Source organism: Camelus ferus, chromosome 8, assembly GCF_009834535.1.
Source record: "Camelus ferus isolate YT-003-E chromosome 8, BCGSAC_Cfer_1.0, whole genome shotgun sequence".
Taxonomy (NCBI): Eukaryota; Metazoa; Chordata; class Mammalia; order Artiodactyla; family Camelidae; genus Camelus; species Camelus ferus.
The window spans coordinates 10,110,110-10,129,871 of NC_045703.1; the positions used below are offsets into that span (position 1 = coordinate 10,110,110).

General features: G+C 40.1%; 1 protein-coding gene across 1 annotated transcript in view; it reads right to left on the reverse strand.

Annotated features, from left to right (window-relative positions):
- The window catches only part of COL19A1 (collagen type XIX alpha 1 chain), a 323,156-nt gene that overhangs the window by 183,810 nt on the left and 119,584 nt on the right, over window positions 1-19,762 (reverse strand). The window contains 3 exon segments of the mRNA XM_032484458.1: window positions 2,857-2,892; window positions 5,119-5,172; window positions 13,783-13,836. Coding sequence (XP_032340349.1) covers window positions 2,857-2,892; window positions 5,119-5,172; window positions 13,783-13,836 — 144 coding nt within the window.

Below are 19,762 nucleotides of genomic sequence, written 5' to 3' on the forward strand. Positions count from 1 at the left end.
AGAGGGTGTGAATGGTGTGGGGGTCACCAGAGTCTGCACTGGATGCTGGGTAGGGCCTCCTCTGCTCCGTGGCTGTCACTGTCCAGTTGTTGCAGTAGAAGCCCTGAAGGTTGGGTTTGATGAGTTTCCATTGCCTTTAAGCACATGCTCTGTCCTACGGTGGTGATGGCTGAAGCCAGTAAGGTCCGTGTGGTCACAGCAAACTCATGCACCACCCGTGCAGACAGCTACAGTTCCGTCCAGAAGCAGCCCGAGGTCACGTCCCTTTCTCCATTGTGTTTGTCCCAGACCTAGTGGGAGGCTGGCACTGGGGGGCCGGGGTGTTGTGGCTGCAAGAATCAACGTGGCTGTGCTGCCACCTGGGACCGGGGTACCTCTGTGGTAGGGCTTTCCCAGGACCTATTCCCCCAGATCCAGCTCCAAGCTGCAGTGTGAGGTGGGCAGAACTGTGTCCGCTGGAGACACATGATTCTGTGGACACGGCCCACCACCTGGCATGCCAGCCAACAAAGTTACCATTGCCGGACCACCCCTCAGCTCCACCTTGCCTCTGCAGTGGGAGCACTGACAATGGGCTCAGGTGTTGGCCCCGCCCCCAGAGGGCGTGCACTCACAGAGCCCGCCCATGCGGGAGCCCCGCCTGCTCTGAGCACACTGACAGTGGTGCTTTCGTGGTGGGACCCGCGGGCTCTGCCTGCACGAACAAATGGACTCTGAGATTAGGCCCTGACTACAGTCTAGGCCCTCTGGGCTGCTCCACACAGCTAGACAAAATCCTCTCCCAGGGTCCCTTTGCTGAAGCCCCAGATTCAGTGCCTGCCCGCTGCAAGTACTCGCAGCACACCTGGAGTGCGTCTCAGGCTGAGAACTGTAGCAGGGCGGCACAGTCTCTCTCTGCCCTGACCGCTAACAAGCCAGCACATGTGGGCAGAGTCCAGGCCCCTCCTGGATCTCTGTCTGTCCTGGCAGACCTCCCTGCCAGCGAAGAGGGTTCCCAGGGCAAGGGGCCACCTGTGTGGACTACTCCTCTCATAGTTCCCCCTCAGGGGTGCAGGTCTGGCCCCAATTCTGTTTTACTTTTTTATCTTACCCAGTTATGTGGTGATCTTTCTTGTAGTCTTGATTGTGTGAGATCTTCTGCCAGCCCTCAGTAGGTATTCTGTGAGAGTTTTTCCACACGTAGCTGTATTTTTGATGCCTTTGTGGGGGAGACGATCTCCACGTCCTCCTACTCTGCCGTTTCAGTCTCCTACTTTGGCCTCTCTCTCATGTCTTTAGATAAGTCTAAAAATTAGCTTGTACTCCCTTAGTGTCTGCCAGATGAATAGTGCAAAGAGACATCTACAGAATGCCACTTGGCAGGGAGATGTCAGCTGTCATTAAAAATCCACAAAACTATATAGATACAATTCAATGCAACTTTCTGGCTGAGGGGCCAAGTTTGCTGATCAGGTGAAATGATACAGACAGACTGTGATTTGGTCTTCAAACACAAGTTGAGAACAACTAAGGAATCAGGTAACTCTATGGAGTGAGTGAGCTTACAATGTACTTGAAGAAAAACAAGCATGTGACTTTAATAAAAAGAGCAGGCTTAACTCTGAATCATTGCCAAGTAATTAAAAAAGTCAACTCCACAAATGAGAAAAAGTTGAATAATATGCAGTTAAAAATCTCCTCTCAAGTAAACTTTTTATTTTCATCTTAAATATCAAAGCTTCAAGCACAGAATTCTACTGTAGATTGAACTTGGTTATTCCTAAGAAAGTCCTTTGTTTGCTTCCTTAGATTTTCTGTTTATGAAGAAATAGTCACCCATTAAGTGAGCATTACAAAGATTATTTGTGTAAGACATTATTACCACAGTGTTCAGAATGACATTTGCAAGTACAAAGATAAATATGAGCGTTATCAAAGCCACACAGCCTTGGCAAGTCCTCTGTTGCCCTGTTGGAAAGACCTCGTCCAGATGCTAGAAAACTTCTTTAAAGCTTAGTTTCTACAATCAGGACAGATCTCACAAAACTGATGATTTAAATTCTTAATTTATGTCATTAGGTAATACCAACATAAAATTCAAGAGATCTCAGGCTACCAACGATCTTATTTAAAAAAAAAAAAAACTTTCCTCTTTTCCATTAGGCATACTGTTACTCTCAGACCAAACCTTTAAGTTAAATGAGAAACCTTATGGCCTATGAAGAAGATCTGTAAGAGTAAACTGTATCTAAAGATAAGAGCATTATCTATTTATGATTAAATGTTTAATAAGTGATGAACAATTTAACTGACAACAATCCCATTATGTGTACATTATAAACCTTTCTCATAAATCTGTTACTGAAATATCACCAGTTTATCATTTGCAAATCTCCAAGGCAAATCACATAGGAACAAACAATAGTCTGGAACAGGTTTTGGAGGCTGTAACAATCAGTTTAAACAGGTAGCTATTTTTACCCACTGGGTGACTATAGTTTCTTCTGTTCTTTTACAGTTTTTAGAGTAAGTAGAACTATCCCTGCTTCCATTAACTTTAAATGTCATGTGAAGGATGTATAATCAAACTTTTAAAAGGCAAAAGTATGAACCATATGGAGGGTGGAGAAAACTGTTCCATTATGTATCGCTTCCAGACTTTTCTAGTAACCGTCCGCATGACCTCAGGTTGTGCCCTTCACTGTTGTGGGCAGAGCCCCATCTTGAACATCTGGAGGTTTGCCTGGATCTACTCTGAAGTAACTTTCAATTCTCAAAATATTCGCTGGCTTAAATTCTGGTTTAGTCAGGATGTGGTGTGAATAACAAACAGGATAAAGTATTTTGGTTTCGAATTTTGATTTCAAGAATACTTACAGTGAAGGCCGGTGGTCCTGGAGGGCCCATATCTCCCTAAAATGGATGAAAGAAAAGCTGCAATTACCCATGGTCCCTTTTTGCCCATGTTAGGTATACATTTTCTGAATGGAGTGAAGCAATATCTCGATAAATCTTGGAGGAAATAAAAGTAGAATTTTATCCTGATGGAAGTTGTTGCACAATGAAAAATTTATCAGGCACTTTTAACTCTCATGATATAAATATCACCTTGTGCATCCTTGTTTGTTTGTTTTTTTTTTTTTTTTTTTTTGCAGAATTTGTTTTGAAAAGCTGAAATAATCTAATTTCTATTCTTTTGTCTACTGATCCCAAATTAGAAAGACTGGCTCTTCAAATATGGTTACGTGCCAATGCAACAGCTGGGAAGTGTCACCACGACAGATTATATTTCTGACAAAGTTAGCATGAGGATCAGCAGAAATAATAAATGGGTCTTCCCACTTCACGCCTTCCAGCTGCAAGAATCCACCCCATTGCCTCTTTTAAATCTTTGCGGAACTGGCCAACAATTGTAAGAGGCTTCGCCTATGTTTATGCATTTTTAAATATTACAGTCGCTTTGCTGACCTATGTGAATACAAATTGCCAGGTGGATATATTGACAGACTATTCAAAATCTAAAAAAGTATGGTAAATCTAAAGGTTTACTATTTTCTGATTTATAAATATGTAATCTATATGCTTTGTTGTATCAGCATCCTTGTTTGTTTTGTAAGAACTCTTAGTCATTCAGATCAAGCATCACTGGGAGGAACAAGATGGGGTACAGGATTAGGAGGTGCAAACTACTGTGTATGAAATAAATAAGCTACAAGGATATACTGCAGAGCACGGGGAATAGAGCCAACATTTTATAACAACTTTAAATGGAGTCTATAAAAATTTTGAATCACTATGTTGTCCATCTGAAATCAAGATAATGTTGTAAATCAACTATACCTCAATAAAAATACAAATTATTGAAAAAAGTAAGTCTTAGAATGTTTAATTTGACAGACTATTAGAGACCCTTCACCTCATTAAATCCCCTCATTTTGTAGATAAATAAATTGGACCCTAGAGCGTTGTTGATGAATTGAATGAAGTCATCGCTTAAAAAAAAAAAAAACAACAACAAGCACCCCTGCAAAAATCCTTGTACAAGTGGACAGGTTGGGACCGCACCCCGTGCGGTGTGGGGCATGGGGAAGCTGTGCTCTCGTGTGGGGAGCATCTCTATGACTTCCTCTCTTCTCCTCTAACACAGTCACCTCAAAAGCTAAGACTTAGCCTTGTGGAACCACTATTTGGGGAACAATTGAATAAAAATAACCAATAGCTGCTAAGGAACATTGACATAGTTTACATCAGTCAACTGGGGACTAATGTATGGGACCAACTTTAATGTAGAGGTAAATATTGAAGGTAGACAAAGATTTCTAAATGCACTGAGGATGGAGAGGAAGATACAGTGCGAAACACCCATGCATACAATTCTCATCAAATCTCTATCATCCAATGGCCTTACTCAAAACAACTCTTGCTTTTACTATATCTTAATTCTCTTTTCAAGGTGCCTACCAATAGGCCAGTAGAAAATGATAAGAGAAAAGGGGGCCAGAAATGGAGCATTTAGACCATCTAACTGAGATACACAGTTAGCCTCTTCCCCAACAAAGGCCGCTGCTTCACCATCATGGCAGCAGCTTAGTGCTATGCACAAAGTTCCCAGCATAGGACACGGCTGCTAATTGGGTGATGGAATCCCTAATGCTGTCAAGTGAAGGAAAGAAATGAGAAATCTTATAAACACAAATGAATGTCAACTAGCAATTGTGCATTTAGTCTCTTCCAACTAACTGAGTGAACCAAAAGGCTTTTATGTTCAGATACTTTTAACATAACAGCCTTTGGTTAATTTTAACAAAATGAACTGTTGAAAATTAAACAGTGTCAGTGAAAAGTTGCTGCATAGTTTCTCAGAGTTTTCTTTTTCTTTCTTTTACAAATTGAAGTATAGTTGATTTAAAATGTTGTGTTAGGTTCTGGTATACAGCACAGTGATTCAGTTACACACACACATATATATATTATTTTTCATTATAGGTCATTACAAGATATTGAATATAGTTCCCCGTGCTTGGCAGTAGGACCTTGTTATTTATTTTATCTATAGTAGTTAGTATCTGCAAATCCCAAACTCCTAATTTCAGGGTTTTCTTAAGAAGAGATTGGCACTTTCCTGGGTGAATACAATACCTTTTCTCCTTTTGGGCCAGGTGGACCGCGAGGACCCAAGTCACCTTTCAAACCCTGTGCAAAGAATACAACCAATGTGATTCCTAGACACAGTTCACAGAAAGCTTCCATTTGTAACAAGTCATTAGTCGCAAGATAAATCATAATATACCGAGCTCCCGAATCCCATGCTTCAGTGTGCAGTATAGAAAGAGAAAGAGACAATGGGCACCGAGATGCTCTGCAGCACCTGCTCGGCGGTGGGGACAGACACATTAAATCAGTGTGAGGCCGCAAGGCTGCATATTTGTGCAGCTTTGCTTCCTGCTAAAATTGCAATAATTCACCATCTGGGAGAACATCATTTCACTCTACATGAGCGTTTAAGTATCCACTTTGGCTTGAATTTGTAGATGTTGTAAATACCTCTGATTTAGCATTGATTTGGCCTTTATAAAGATTGCCTACCAAATTCAAGACTTAAATCAAAAATGGTTTTTGTCTCTATCAAGACATCTAATTATGGGGGGAAGGGATGAAGGATGCATTCTTTTCCTTTTACTCACAAAACTGGTGCTAGAATGCAATCTCCTGGTTTAAAGTGTGATTTAGTTCTCTAATTCCCATCTTTTTAAAAACCTGGATTGATAAAGATATGAAATGAAACCGCAAAGGGCATAGGCAGCTTATCTGATACATATAGTCATGAGTCTTCTGGAGGATTTTCCTGGAGGAGATCAGTTATACAGCTGGGTGTGTTCATGGTGTACACAGAGAGAAAGTTAAGCAGAGACATCCTTACTGTGTGGCAAATAGGAAAAAAAACTATCTTTTCTCATCCTTAATTTAACACATTGGATGAGGAAAGAACAATAATGGAAAAAAGAAATATTCTGAAGCCACATAATGTACAAGAAATCCAGGCATCTTACTGTTCCCTGCTGGGGGAACCAGCTCTTACTTCTCTGAAATTTTGTAGTGAATACACATTTAGTTACTCAGTAAAGAAACTGAGGATGAATTTCAAGGAACCAGAAAAACCCAGATATTTAAAATAATCTTGTTATTGAGAGTATGTGAAAACTGTTGTCTTAGGCTTTAAGAAAAAGTTTTAATGGATGAAAACAGCATTTAATTGGTTAAAAAAAAAACAACCTTTGTAGTTGATAAATAATTCGTAGATAAAATCCATAGCTATGTTTCTTCCATCATAACCTCCGAGTATTTACAGAACAAGGACAAGGGGAAAATTAAGTCATATCTGCGAAGTACTATTATCTTATTATTTGAAATATCCATTCCTTCCCAAATCAAGTAACACATACTCTATTTATACATGCCTCTGGAGTAAAACTTGGCACCCACATATTCTGAACCTTGAGCAAAGGGAAATGGCCATTTCTGTGAGCAGAGTTTATTCTTCGTTTCCTCATCCATTTACTCAGTAGACATTTATTGAATACTCTGTGCAATCACTCCAGAAGTCATCAGATCTGCACTGCCTAATATGCAGCCGTGAACCCCATGCAACTTTTGACCCTTGCAATGTGACAAGTTTGAGCAGAGATGGGCCGTGAGTGTAAAATACCAGCAGGTTTCCAACATTTAGTACAAAAAAGGATGTATAATAGCTCATTAATAATTTTTATGTCGATTATATATTGAAAAGATATTGTGGCTATGGGAGTAAATAAGATACGTTAGTGGACTCGCACCTGTTTCTTTTTACTTTTTTGAATGTGGCTACCAGAAAATGTAATATATTTACATGTGTCTCCAAATCATAGTATTAGATTTAAAAATATAATATTATATGCATGCAATATTATATAATATACTTTATTAGTATTAGTTAGCGTGATTGAGAGATAGATACAAAAAAGAACAGGAATTGACAAAAACTCTCCTTAACCAAACTTGACTCAGGCTCCTCTGAGCCCTCTTCTTGGCTAAGCTTCAACCTTCACCCCCCCATCCTATCCTGTCTGGCCAGGTTTTAGCAAGAATCTTGTTAAGTCAGTTTAGCAGGAACCCCTCGTACCCCTGAGGTCTGCTCTTAGTAATATTGCAATCACTGACCATGTCCCTCTCTTCATGGGCTATAAGTCCCCACTCCTCATTGTATTCAGAGTTGAACTCAATCTCTCTTTCCAATCTCAATACCCACATTGCACGAGTCTTGAATAAAAAGCCTTCCTTGCCATTTCAACAAGTGGCAGAATAATTTTTTCCTGAGCACAGTCAAGATTCCTGCCCTGATGGGATTCCCGTGACAGAGGAGGGTGACTGACAGTAAACAAGTCTGCGGGCTCACTGTGATGCACAGCGATCGGTGCAGGAGCAGAGGCTGCTACTTTGGGGGTGGGGTGGGGGGAGGTGATCAGAAACGGACTCTGTGTGAAGGAGATGTTTGTTGTTTCCCAGGATCCAGCCACGCAATAACTCTGGAAAAAAGTGTTGGGGCGGGCGATGCAGGAACAGCAAATACCAAAGCCCCTGGGGTGGAAGGAGTGAACAGGTAAGGAGGTAAGGAGCAGCAGATTAAGACAGCATTTCTGGGTGGGCACACAGGGAACTGCAAGCCATGGAGGGGAGAATGGATTTTGTTCTAAGAGCCAGGGGAAGCCACTTAGGGTTTTAAGCAGAGAAATTGCATGATTTGATTGTTTCTTCCCAAAATCACTTTGAAACTCCCACATGAAAATCGATTGTAGGCAGCAAGAGTAGAAGCAGAAGAGGGGAGGTGACAGCTTTGCCTGCAGGAGAGCAAGATGCCTGGAAGAGAAGATGGGGACATGTGCCAGCAGGACTTGCCGACACACTGGAGGTGGGGCCAGGAAAAGGAGGTATCAGGGCTGATCTGCACTTGGCTTATGGAACTGGTGAGGACGCTGGGCCATTTACTGAGCTGAGAAATTTACTAAAAAGATTTTTCTCTCTTCTTGCTGGTATAGCATCATCCAGAGAAAAGACAAAATGGAAGAACGAAATGACAGAGACACACACCAAGTTTATTCAATACATATTACTGAACATCTACAAACATGCAGGATGAAACCCTGCATCCCTATGAATAGATGAGTAGGAAGACATGGTTTTTAATAATGGAAGGGAATGTGAAAGCACAACATTCAGGAAAATGGTTAACCCTGGGGTGGGCACGGCATTACATTGAGTTCTGGATACACTGGTGTTCCAGTCACTTCTGTGATTCATAATCATCATATATGTTACATGTTACCAAAATATTATTTGAGGCATAAAATAATATATTCAAAAATTTTTTTCAACATTCCTGCCTGACTAACTAACCCAAACTGCAAGTTCTGGAGAAGAAACTTACTGCAGATGTGTTGGCTAACTCTCTCTGGTGCAACCAACAGTGGGCAGGGAGGGGTGGAGTAGTCATGCCACCAGCTCTAGGCTGACGTGAATACTGAGCACTGTTATTGAAGCATAAAGCAGGTGTGAAGGGAGCAGTTCCCAGAGATGCCTAATTTTACAGGAGGGACTCAAGACTTCTGACATGTGGAGTTTGGGAGAGTCAAAGAAAGGACTGGCGTGTCATCTTGGGCCAGTGGTTTCAGCTTCCCTATCAATAGGTATCAACGCTAGTTGTCTTAAAGGGTTGTTTTGGGAATCACATGGTGTAAAAACGTTTAGTGCATGGTAGGTAATTAGTAAATGTGGTTTTTCCTTTTCAAGCCGAAGTCAAAGGGAGAATTAATTGTTCAGTAAGGGAGAATTGTGTTCAGTTGGATAGACATGGAACAACTGTGCTTTAACTCATGTAGAATAGAGTACCATTGAGAAGTACTGCCCTGGTCAAACTTCTATCTTTATTGGCCATTGAAGTGGGCCCATGAAGCGCACGTCCTCCTGTGATACAGGACTATGTTGTAGACCATGTCATCACAATAGGCTCTGAGAAGCAGATCAGTAATGTCCTTCTCAAGAGCAGTTTTCTCCTGGTGTCATCCTAGTGTTGCTGTCAATGGTTACTGAGCCCAAAGGAGAAAAGACACAGCACTCACCATAAAGTATAAAGAATCAACTTGAACATACTCTGAATTTAATATTGAATAATATGAGGGGCATTTATTATCAAGGATCTCAATAAAATTCATGTAGATAAAGATGCTCGAAAGCCCAGTAGTCGACTCAGTGTGTTAGGAAGAGACTGGAACTCTTATCTAAAGGCAAGCAAAAGCTGAAGGACAGCATGACAACCAGAATTATAAAAGCAGGTGGAGCCTGAATTAATTTCTATTGGAAGACCTACTTACTCATGGTATGCAACATCTTTAAAAATCATTTGATAAAAATTATGTTATTTGTTAAATTCTTTAGCCCATCAAAAATTGCTTTCCCCATCTTCCAGTGCCTGCATCTTGTTTCTTGGCAATGGTACCAGCTGTCCCCGGCTGACATCTCAGCTTTGTGATTCCAGTATTTTTGTATTCAGTTTACAGATTGCATTGGTGTAAGGAGATTAATGTGACTATTTTAGAAACATCAGATGCTATAATTCTGTTGAGATGTCTGAAAGACAATAACGAAGATGCACAGGAAGAGACTAAATTGAATGGTTGAAATCCACTTTTCCAAGATTACACAACCCGACAAAAGATAAATAAAAAGATCTGCCATATCTATCCATCATCTATCACTTTATCTATGAGAGGTAACTATGTTTTATTTAACCCAGTTTCTTATAATGACAAATATTTATACAGCTCTTACTTATGCAAGACACTGACTTAAATGCTTTATGTATGATAACCCCTTTAATCCTCAAAATAAAAGTCTATGAGTTAAGTGCTGTTAATATCATGATCTCATTATGTAAATGAAGAAACTGAGGCACAGAGAGAATAAGGATTGGACTAACTGGTATAACAGCTGGGCAGTGGCCGAGCCAGGATCTGAGCCCAGGTAGTCTGGATTCAAAGGGTATATTAACAAATTTATAAGCTGAACCTTAAGTCTGTTCTAAGGTGCCATTGTTGAATGTATCTATAGTAGGTCAAAATCAAAAACATTTAATTATAAAGTAGAATCTGTGTAAAGCTGAGGCTGTGTATTTTGGAGGCTAATTTGTAGCAATTCAAATTTTTGACAATTTCAATATGTTTGGTATGTATTATTTCAACTATAAGGGAAATATGAGCATGTGTTTAGTCCATTACTCTTAGTCTAATACTCCAGTACAATCCAGAGTTTACACACACACACACACACCAGTTGTCAAGGGTGCATTTAGAAAGATACCAGAGCATTTTTTTCTCCCTAATGGCTAAGAGCTGCTACTGGTGATTAGTAGGTGAGCCTCAAGGATGCTATACGTTCTGTTCTTGCAAGACAGTCCCACATAGCAAAGAGCTGTCTTGACCAAAATGCCAACAGTGTCCCATTAAGAAAGCTGAACTGTGGCATACTTCCCTTAAATAAGGTTTACATTTTCCGAAGGGAACTTACCCATTTTGTGGGAAAGCTGGCAAAAAAGAAACTATTAAAAGCTACATTTCCATCAAGATGCATTTCATATGCAAGAATAAAGACTTTTATATAAAAGGCTTTTAATTCATTTCATAGGAATATTAAATTCCTCCAATTTTCTCTGACTTGGAAAGTACTGGCCCACTGAGTTTATTCGTTCTGCATTCTAACAGAACGTTCCTGAAGTTATAATCTCCGTCACAGCTTGATTTCAAATGCAAATTGAGACAGCCGTTATAATACCCTTCATTCCCTAAGAACGTGTCCTTGCACTCATTGAAAGTCAGAGTGAACTGTCATAAATGCTGGATGATTTCAGTTTGTGAAGTCAGTGTATTTTAGTACTGAAAAATAGGCAATGACAGATGTGGCATGACTTAGTGAGGAGATGAGACTCTCCAGTCAAACAAAGGTTAAAAGCCGACTTGACCACTTTCTAAAAGAAAATTTTTGCTTTCCCAAGCCTTTATTTCTCGCCTCTAAAAATAGGGATGCTATCACCCCCACACTATCTAGCCCCTAAAGTTGCAGTAAAGATCGGATTTCAAATTCCTTGTGAAAACCGTTTTGGGACAACAGCACAATATTAAAACCACCACCAGCAATGATGCAATAAACAACAGAGCAGGTGACTATTTCCCCCTGCTGATCACAGAGGGAAAAACGAGGGCTTCCATCACTTTTTCTTATTTCTCCTTAGTCATGACTCCTGAATATCTTTGGCAAAATTAAGGAAAGGAAAATAGCATCATCAACATGTTAATTAAGGGACCGAGTCAGAGAAGTTAATGTGCTTTGTCATGCTTTATGAGCTACCTAACGAGCTCCATTAGACAGTGATGGTGCTAAAGAAATATCACGCCTGTGAGGGGGCAGGGGAAGGACTCTTCCAAGATCGTCGTCCCAGAGGAAAGGTCACACTGCCCACCAGGCTGTGGGCTCTCCCAGCAAGTCGGTCTTCAGATCTGGGTCTCAGACAACGGCCGCCAGAGCCTTTGGGCAAGGTGCTCAAAATACATGTGTGTAAAACTGATTCCTTCCAAAAAGCCAAATCACCTTACTTTCAGACACCATACAAAAAAAGTCCAAATCTCTAAGTTAATATGAATATATTTCAGGTTCCAGTCCCTCAAATCTCCTTCCAGTCTTCTTCAGGCATTTGGGTAAATCCTTTCTCTATTTCAATGCTAACACGATCTAAACGAACTTCTAAAAAATCTCGATTTTGCTTCTCTAGCTCAGAGAGCCTGCATACAAGTCACTTGGTTATCTTCTGCAACACTGTATTTCACCTCTCTCAACACTCCTACATTTATCATAAGAGAACATCCTTACCATATGAATGATCTAAACCTTGAGCTATTTTTGAATTTTCACTGTGCTCAAGTGCTAAATATGCATGTACTTTACCTCTGCAGTATCACTGGGCACTCCCTTCCACCTCTGTTTTTTAAGTTTAGGGTCTAGTTACTTATATTTTAGACCATTATAATAATCTCTCAAGTTTTACATAAAAATTTAGCAAAAAATTATTGAGAACTTCCTCACTCCCAACATTTACTAAGTTCTAGAGATGCCAAGAAATGGTCTTTGCTCTCACAAGGAGTATGTTAGAAAGAACAAAAACATAGAAAAGGGCCCCAATTCTATCCATTTTACAGAACGCACTGTGAAACAAATCTTCATTTAGGCACAGCTCAGAGCACATGCCCCCTTTGTTTGGAAGAGGAAGGCAGACATCCTCACATGGAATCCGTGTCCGGGCTCCAGCTGTGCCCCCCTACGCTGCCTTCCACGTATCAGGAATTCCCACAACTTGAATGAATGCTTCACATTTCATCATGCTCTTCAAGCCTATACTCTTAATTCATCTGCATAGTCTCTTTGTGTTGAATTACAGGACATTGCAGTGACAGGGACTTTAGAATTGAGCCTAAGGCCATCCCTTTACAGACTCTGAGAAGTGTTTTTCTCAGCTAGGGATGGAACCTGGGCCACAGACTGGGCTCTGGCTTTCTCTCCACTGTAGAACTCCTAGCACTACACCAGGTACCACCAGTGACAGGGTAAGGGGGCGAGTTAGATGCTCTATCTGAGTGTATGGCATGATGGTTATGGCGTTCAGCATCTTGATATATTGTAAGAAGCTGGGGGAGATGCAGAGACTCCCCTGGCTCCAAGTCACTGGGGCCACTTCCCATTCTCTGGTGTAGAAAAACCCTTTCAAAGAAGAGAGGGACGAGAGCAGTGTCACATTAAAGATGTGAGTGGGGCTTCTTGTGGAGTAAGAGAATAAAGCTGTAGGGGCCAGAGCCTCAAGCCAGCATTAATTAGTAGGGCTAGCACCTTTTCCCCACTACTGCCACCCAGGCATCCCTCTTACTTTGTCCTCAGGTCCCCAGGACTGTAATGATCAGCCTCCCTTCCCACTGTGTGCAATGATCTCCTGCAGACAAGATGGATTTTATAGCACCCCTAGGGCCCTAGGGAACCAGATCTAGCTTCCTTACTCTTCTACCCAGAAAGCAAGGAGTATGGCCCTTCAGAACCTTCCCGAAACATTTGTACGCAAGTGAAAATGGGAAACTGCGGGAAAAAAATATTTCTCTTTGTGGACACTTCCCTTAGTAGAGTTAGTACATCTAGAGTTTGATGGCCTAAAGTGAGAGCGAGCTATATGTGAGAGGGAAAACCCAGATGTGGTCTCTCCTACCAATTTCATCATAAGAATCCCAAGTGAAGCTTAAGGGGCAGGAATCACTGTCCTAAGGTGGAGGAGGAGGGGTGAGGATGCGAGGAGGATGTTACACGGAACAGGATCCCTGAGGCTGGGGAACAGGTGCAACGGAGGATGAGCGACACAGATACACAGGGTGCCCTTCCCTCTTCCCTTTCTTTCCATCGCTGAAGTCCTGCCTCCACAGACCCCTCAGGAGATGGAGATGGGGGTAAGACTGAAAAGTGTAGTATACAAGTATGAGAGACAGAAAACTAAGGAACTACCTGTAATGAAACTAAAAATACTGGGTGTCTGCCAGGCCATGTCAAAAACTGCTTTGTTTTTGATCTTGTGTTGACTGTGGCTAGTTCTTTCAAGGATAGTCGAGCCTCAAAAGCATCAGAAAGTTAGCATATGTCAGTGGCAAAATGCAGACACAATCTTAGAAACAAGGAAGTTAAGCTTACATCTTGTCCATTAACACCGGCCAAACCTGGATCTCCCTTTTCTCCTTGTTCACCCTAGAAAGAAACAATTTATACAATGAAAAATGTTACATCTGAAAATCTCGACAAAGGAATAACAAGAGAGTCATTACTTGCCTATTTATAACAACATGATTACTTTGCTAATCCCTTGGAAGAAACATGTATTAAAAAACAATTCTGAGTCCTAAAACCAAAGAGAAGTTGAAAGGTTCAAAGAAAAGCTGCATAAAAATGATTAAAGGGTATAAATAGAACAAGGAATAATTCTTTCCTTCTATAAGCAACAAACAACTTTCTGGAGGGCAATTTGGCAATATATATCAAGGGTCTTCAGTCTGCTCCTTTCATTTGGCCGAGTGATTTTGCTTCTAAGAATGTATCCTAAGGAAATGATCAGAGATGAAAAGTTTTAGGCTCTGAGATGTAGAGTGCAATGCTATTTATAGTAGTAAATAAAGAAACACCCTAAATGTCCACTAATAGGGGATGCATTAAAGACATTATGGCATTTAAATACAATGAAATATGCTGCAGCCATTAAAATCATGTTTATGAATTTTATTTTATACAGTAGGGAAGTTTGCATGATGTAAAAAGTAAGATACAATTAATTGACTAGTGCATTTAGTGAATAAATGTTAACCATTACCTATAGTTATTAAAGTTACAAATGTTCAAAATGGCCACTAATACTGCTATTGATGACACATCCTCCTAGTGATATATATTTTTGTTTGATTACTATCTGAAAGGTACATGCTTTCACTGGAACACCCTGTGTGTCTACAGTATAATACAAAAATTTTTTAAAATGCCTGTCTACCTAACTGTCCACCTACCTACCTGTGTATAAATCTACCTATCGGTCTTAGAAACACTCTTGGAAGAAAACAAATCAGAAAAATAAAAGTGAATGATCTATGCATTCTGTGACTGTGGATGATTTTATTTCATCATGCTCTTTGTTATTTTCCAATTTTTCAAACAATAAACATTATTATTTGCATAATTTATAAACTGCTTAAAAATAAAAGAATATATTATGTACAGAAAGAACACATTCAAGTCCCAGGTCTATCACACGTCACTCTGTGTGTGTGTAGTAGTAGTAACAGCAACACCAATAGTAGTAGGAGTAATCGTAGTAGTAATATAGTAATAATTATCTTTGCTTTAAGCCACCAGGATGATTTTTATTCCCTTCCTTGTATATTCTTCTGTTCTTCATTTCTAATGCAATAAACATGATTATTTTTATTTGCAAAAACAAAACAAAACAAAACAAAAAAGGAAGCTCCTTCTGGGCCAAGACGGTGGAGTAGGAAGACTCTGAGTGCACCAACTCTCCTGGGCACACCAAAATTACAACCCTTTACAGAGAGCCTACCAATGAGTATGACCTGAAGACCAGCAGAAAAGATCTTCTGTAACTAAAGATACAAAGAAGGAACCACAGTGAGTTGTGTAGGAGGGGTAGAGACTCAGTAGAGTTAAGACCCACACCCCCAGGTAGGCAACTCACAAATGGGAGAATAATTACAAATACAGAGATTCTCCCCAAGGAGCCCAAGGAGTGAGGGGTCTAAGGCCCACATAAGGCTACCCAGCCCAAGGGTCCTACACTGGGAAGATGGCCCCCAGAGCATCTGGCTTTGAAGGCCAGAGGGGCTTACTAGGATCCAGGGCAAAAGGAGTAATTTGAAAGGAGCCTGGGTCAGACTCATTGCTGATCTTGGAGAGCCTCCTGGAGATGTAGGAGGCAACCGGAGCTCATCTTGGGGACACAGACACTGGTAGCAGCCATTCTGGGCAGCTCGTTCTACCACATTGACTTTGGTGCTAACAAATACCATTGTGGAATCCTCCCTCTAGCTCATTAGCTCCAGGACCCAGACCTGCTCTGGCCCACCAGCCTGTAGGTGTTGGTGCTAGGACACCTCAGGCCCACAAACTAAGTGGATGGGGACAAAGCCTTACCCACCAGTAGGCTGCCTTAAGAACCCCTGAACCAACAGCTGTCCCTGGATATGGGTCTGTCCACCAGAGGGCTGAGGATCCATCTCCACACACCACTGCACAGGCACAAGATCTGGGACCCCCAGGGCCCTGCAGCCAGAGATCTGGGGCCTGTCCCTGTCTACCAGGTAGTCCTGCTCAACATAATGAAGGCCACATATGATAGGCCCACAGCTCACATCACACTCACCAGTGGAAAGCTGAAAGCATTTCCTCTAAGATCAGATACAAGCCAAGGATGTCCAATATCACAACTTTTATTCAAATAGTATTAGAAGTCCTACCACAGCAGTCAGACAGAAAAAGAAATAAAGTTGGAAGGGAAGAAGTAAAACTGTCACTGTTTGCAGATGACATGATACTATATAGAGAAAATTCTAAAGACACCACCAAAAAACTTCCACTGCTCATCAATGAATTCAATAAAATTGCAAAAAACATAATTAATATATAGAAATTTGTTGCATTTCTATACACTAAGAACAAAGAGAAAATTGAGGGAACAATCCCATTCACTATTACATCAGGAAGAACAGAACACCTAGGAATAAGTGTAACTAAGGAGGTAAAGGAGCTGCACTCAGAAAGCTGTAAGACACTAATGGAAGAAACTGAAGACTACACAGACAGAAAGATAAACAATGTCCATGGACTGGAAAAACTGCTACTATTAAAATGACCACACTACGCAAGACAATCTACAGATTCAATGTGACCCCTATCAAAATACCCATGACATTTTTCACAGAACTGGAACAAATAATCCTAAAATTGATATGAAATCAGAAAATACCCCAAATCACCAAAGCAAACTTGGAAAAAAAAAAAAAAAAAGAACAAAGTTAGAGGTATCACATCCCTGACTTCAGACTATACTACAACGCTACAGTAATCAAAACAGCATGGTAGTGGCACAAAAACAGAAACATAGATCAATAGAAAAGATTATAGAGCCCAGAAATAAATCCACACACCCACGGTCAACAAATCTATGACAAAGGAGGCAAGAATACACAATGGAGAAAAGACATTTCTCTTTAATAAATGGTGCTGGTAAAACTGGACAGTTACATGTAAAAGAATGAGAGCAACATTTTCTTACACCATATACAATAAATAAATTCAACATGGATTAAAGACCTACACATAAGACCAAAAACCGTAAAACTCCTAGAAGAAAACATAGGCAGAACACTCTGACATAAATCATAGCATTTTTTTTTTGGTTCTGCCCCTAAGGCAAAGGAAAGAAAAACAAAAATAAACAAATGGGAACTAATTAAGCATAAAAGCTTTTGCACAGCAAAGAAAACCATTGACAAAACAAAAAGACAACAAAATTAATGGGGAAAATACTTGCAAATAATAGCTGATAAGGGGTTAATATCCAAAATATATAAACAGTTCATATAACTCAATATCAAAAAAACCCAATTAAAAAATTGACAGAAGACCTGAATAGATATTTTTCTAAAGAAGACATATAGATGGCCAAGAGACACATGAAAACATGCTCAATATCATTAATCATCAGGGAAATGCAAATGAAAACAACAATGAAGTATCACCTCTCATCTGTGAGAAAGGCTATCATCTAAAAGACCCAAATAACAAATGTTGGCAAAGATGTGGAGAAAAAGGAGCCTTTATACACTCCTGGTGGGAATTTAAATTGGCACAGCCACTGTGGAAAACAGTACGGAGTTTTTTTAAAAAAAAAACAAACCTAAAAATAGAACTACCATATGATCCAGCAATTCACTCCTGGCTATATATCCACAGGAAATGAAAACACTCATTCGAAAAGATGAATGTACCCTAATGTTCATAGCATTATTTATGATAGCCAAGATGTGGAATCAACCCAAGGGTCCATCAACAGATTAACAGATAAAGAAGTGGAACAGATATACAATGGAATGCCTATAAAATGAAATTAAGAATGAAATTTTGCCATTTGCAACAACGGATGCAATGGTTGGACCTGGAGGCTATTATGCTAAGTGAAATAAATCAGTCAGAAAAAAGACAAAAACTATAGTTTATCACTTATATGTGGAATCTACAAAATAAAACAAATGAATGAATATAACAAAACAAACATTCACAGACATAGAAAACAAACTAGTGGTTATCAGTGGGGAGAGGAATGGGAGAGAGACAATATAACAGCTAGGGATTAAGAGATACAAACTACTGTGTATAACATAAATGTTACGAAGATGTATTACAGGGCAAAAGGATTTACAGTTATTATTTTGTAATAACTTTAAACAGAATATAATCTGTAAAAATGCTGACTCACTATGCTGTATACTTGAAACTAATATAATAGTGCGAATCAACCATACTTCAATTAAAAAAGAAAAAGAAAAGTAAACCCTTGACTATAAGAGGTAATATTTTAAATATTCTACAAATAAGAATAAACATGTAAGTCCCAATGAAGTGGCAACAGCACACGCCATCCCAAAATGCTGCCACTCTGGCATGCGGATTGTTTTGCACTAAAGGCATTTAAGCCCCAGAAGACTCAGGAGAAGCTGTTTACCTCTCCCTTACTGCCTAAAAGAGTTTAAATCGGGGGCTTGGCCCAGAAACAGAGCTCTTACCAGAGATAACTCTTTATCTAAAGACTTATCTGCATGGCAGGCAACCATGTGATGACCGCATTATCTGCCCTTCTCATCCTCTTGTGAGTCGCCTGCCCTCCTCCCCTTTGAAGCCTGGCCCATCCCCCTCTTAGCTCTGATAACAGATAAGCTTCAATTTTCCTGACTGATTTTGGGTGTCATGTTTTAATGGGGCTCCTGTACTAAAACTTTCTTTTTTCCCTGTTAGTCTGTCTTATGTCAATGTAGCTATTAGAGCAGCCAAAGAGCCTAGCAGGGGAGAAGGGGAAAGTCTTCCACCCCTACACAATCACCTAAGAGTGGGCCTTCCCACCATACTGGAAACACAGGAAATGAAGTAAAAACAACTTGATTACTGAAGTAGAAGCAATACATATGGTATACAGGACACACAAAGGTGCACAGAAATGCATTCAGTGAAACAGGTTCAAGTTAGAATGAAACTGAAGATGTTAAATCGAAAGTGGAGGTTAAGTTGCTGCTGCAGACCTGGGCTGTCCAGTATGGTAGCCACTGGCCACACGTGGCTATTTAATAAAATTTAAAATTCAGGTTTTCAGTTGCCCTAGCCACATTTCCAGTGCTCAACAGTGCCTTCTATATTGGACTCTCCAGGTTAGACTACTCATACAGAAAATTCCACTGGTCTGTGCTGATCAAGAGAATGGCATAGATGACAGAAAGCAAACAAGATTTGAGAGGCTCAGAGGTACCGAGAGGGAAATCTTTTTTGAGTGAGGGCATCTGAAACAACACAGTGTCTAGAGGTTGATATAAAATATATTCAGTGCAATTTAGTAGAATGAGTTGAGATTTTTGACACAAGAAGACAACTGTAATTCCATGAATATAATCATTCATTTTCAGAATGCAACTTAAAATGAGTCTAGCTTTTATTCAAAATGAGCAATTCTCATAGACAGAAAAAATAAGCAACTCTAAATACTAAAGACATGTGCCTAGAAGGAATTCTGCAAGCTTGACAGTATTAAAGTTTAACAACAACGACAACAACAACAACAAGAATAGAGTTGATATTCCGATCAGGTTTATGCTGCATGGCAAAAGGACAAGAGATATGGCAGACAGCTAAGGAAGAAACATGCTGCTTCAAAGGGATCACTGGCAAAAATCTGTAATGAATTTGTAAAAGTATTATTTTTAAAATAAAAAGTAGGGGTCACTGTGATCAAATAAAGCTGATAAAAACCAAGTCCTTTACTTTATTATTATCAATGTGACCAAACCCTTCTATAACGTTTACTGTGTGCTAAGCACTGCTTTAAGCATTTTACAATTCTATGACAATC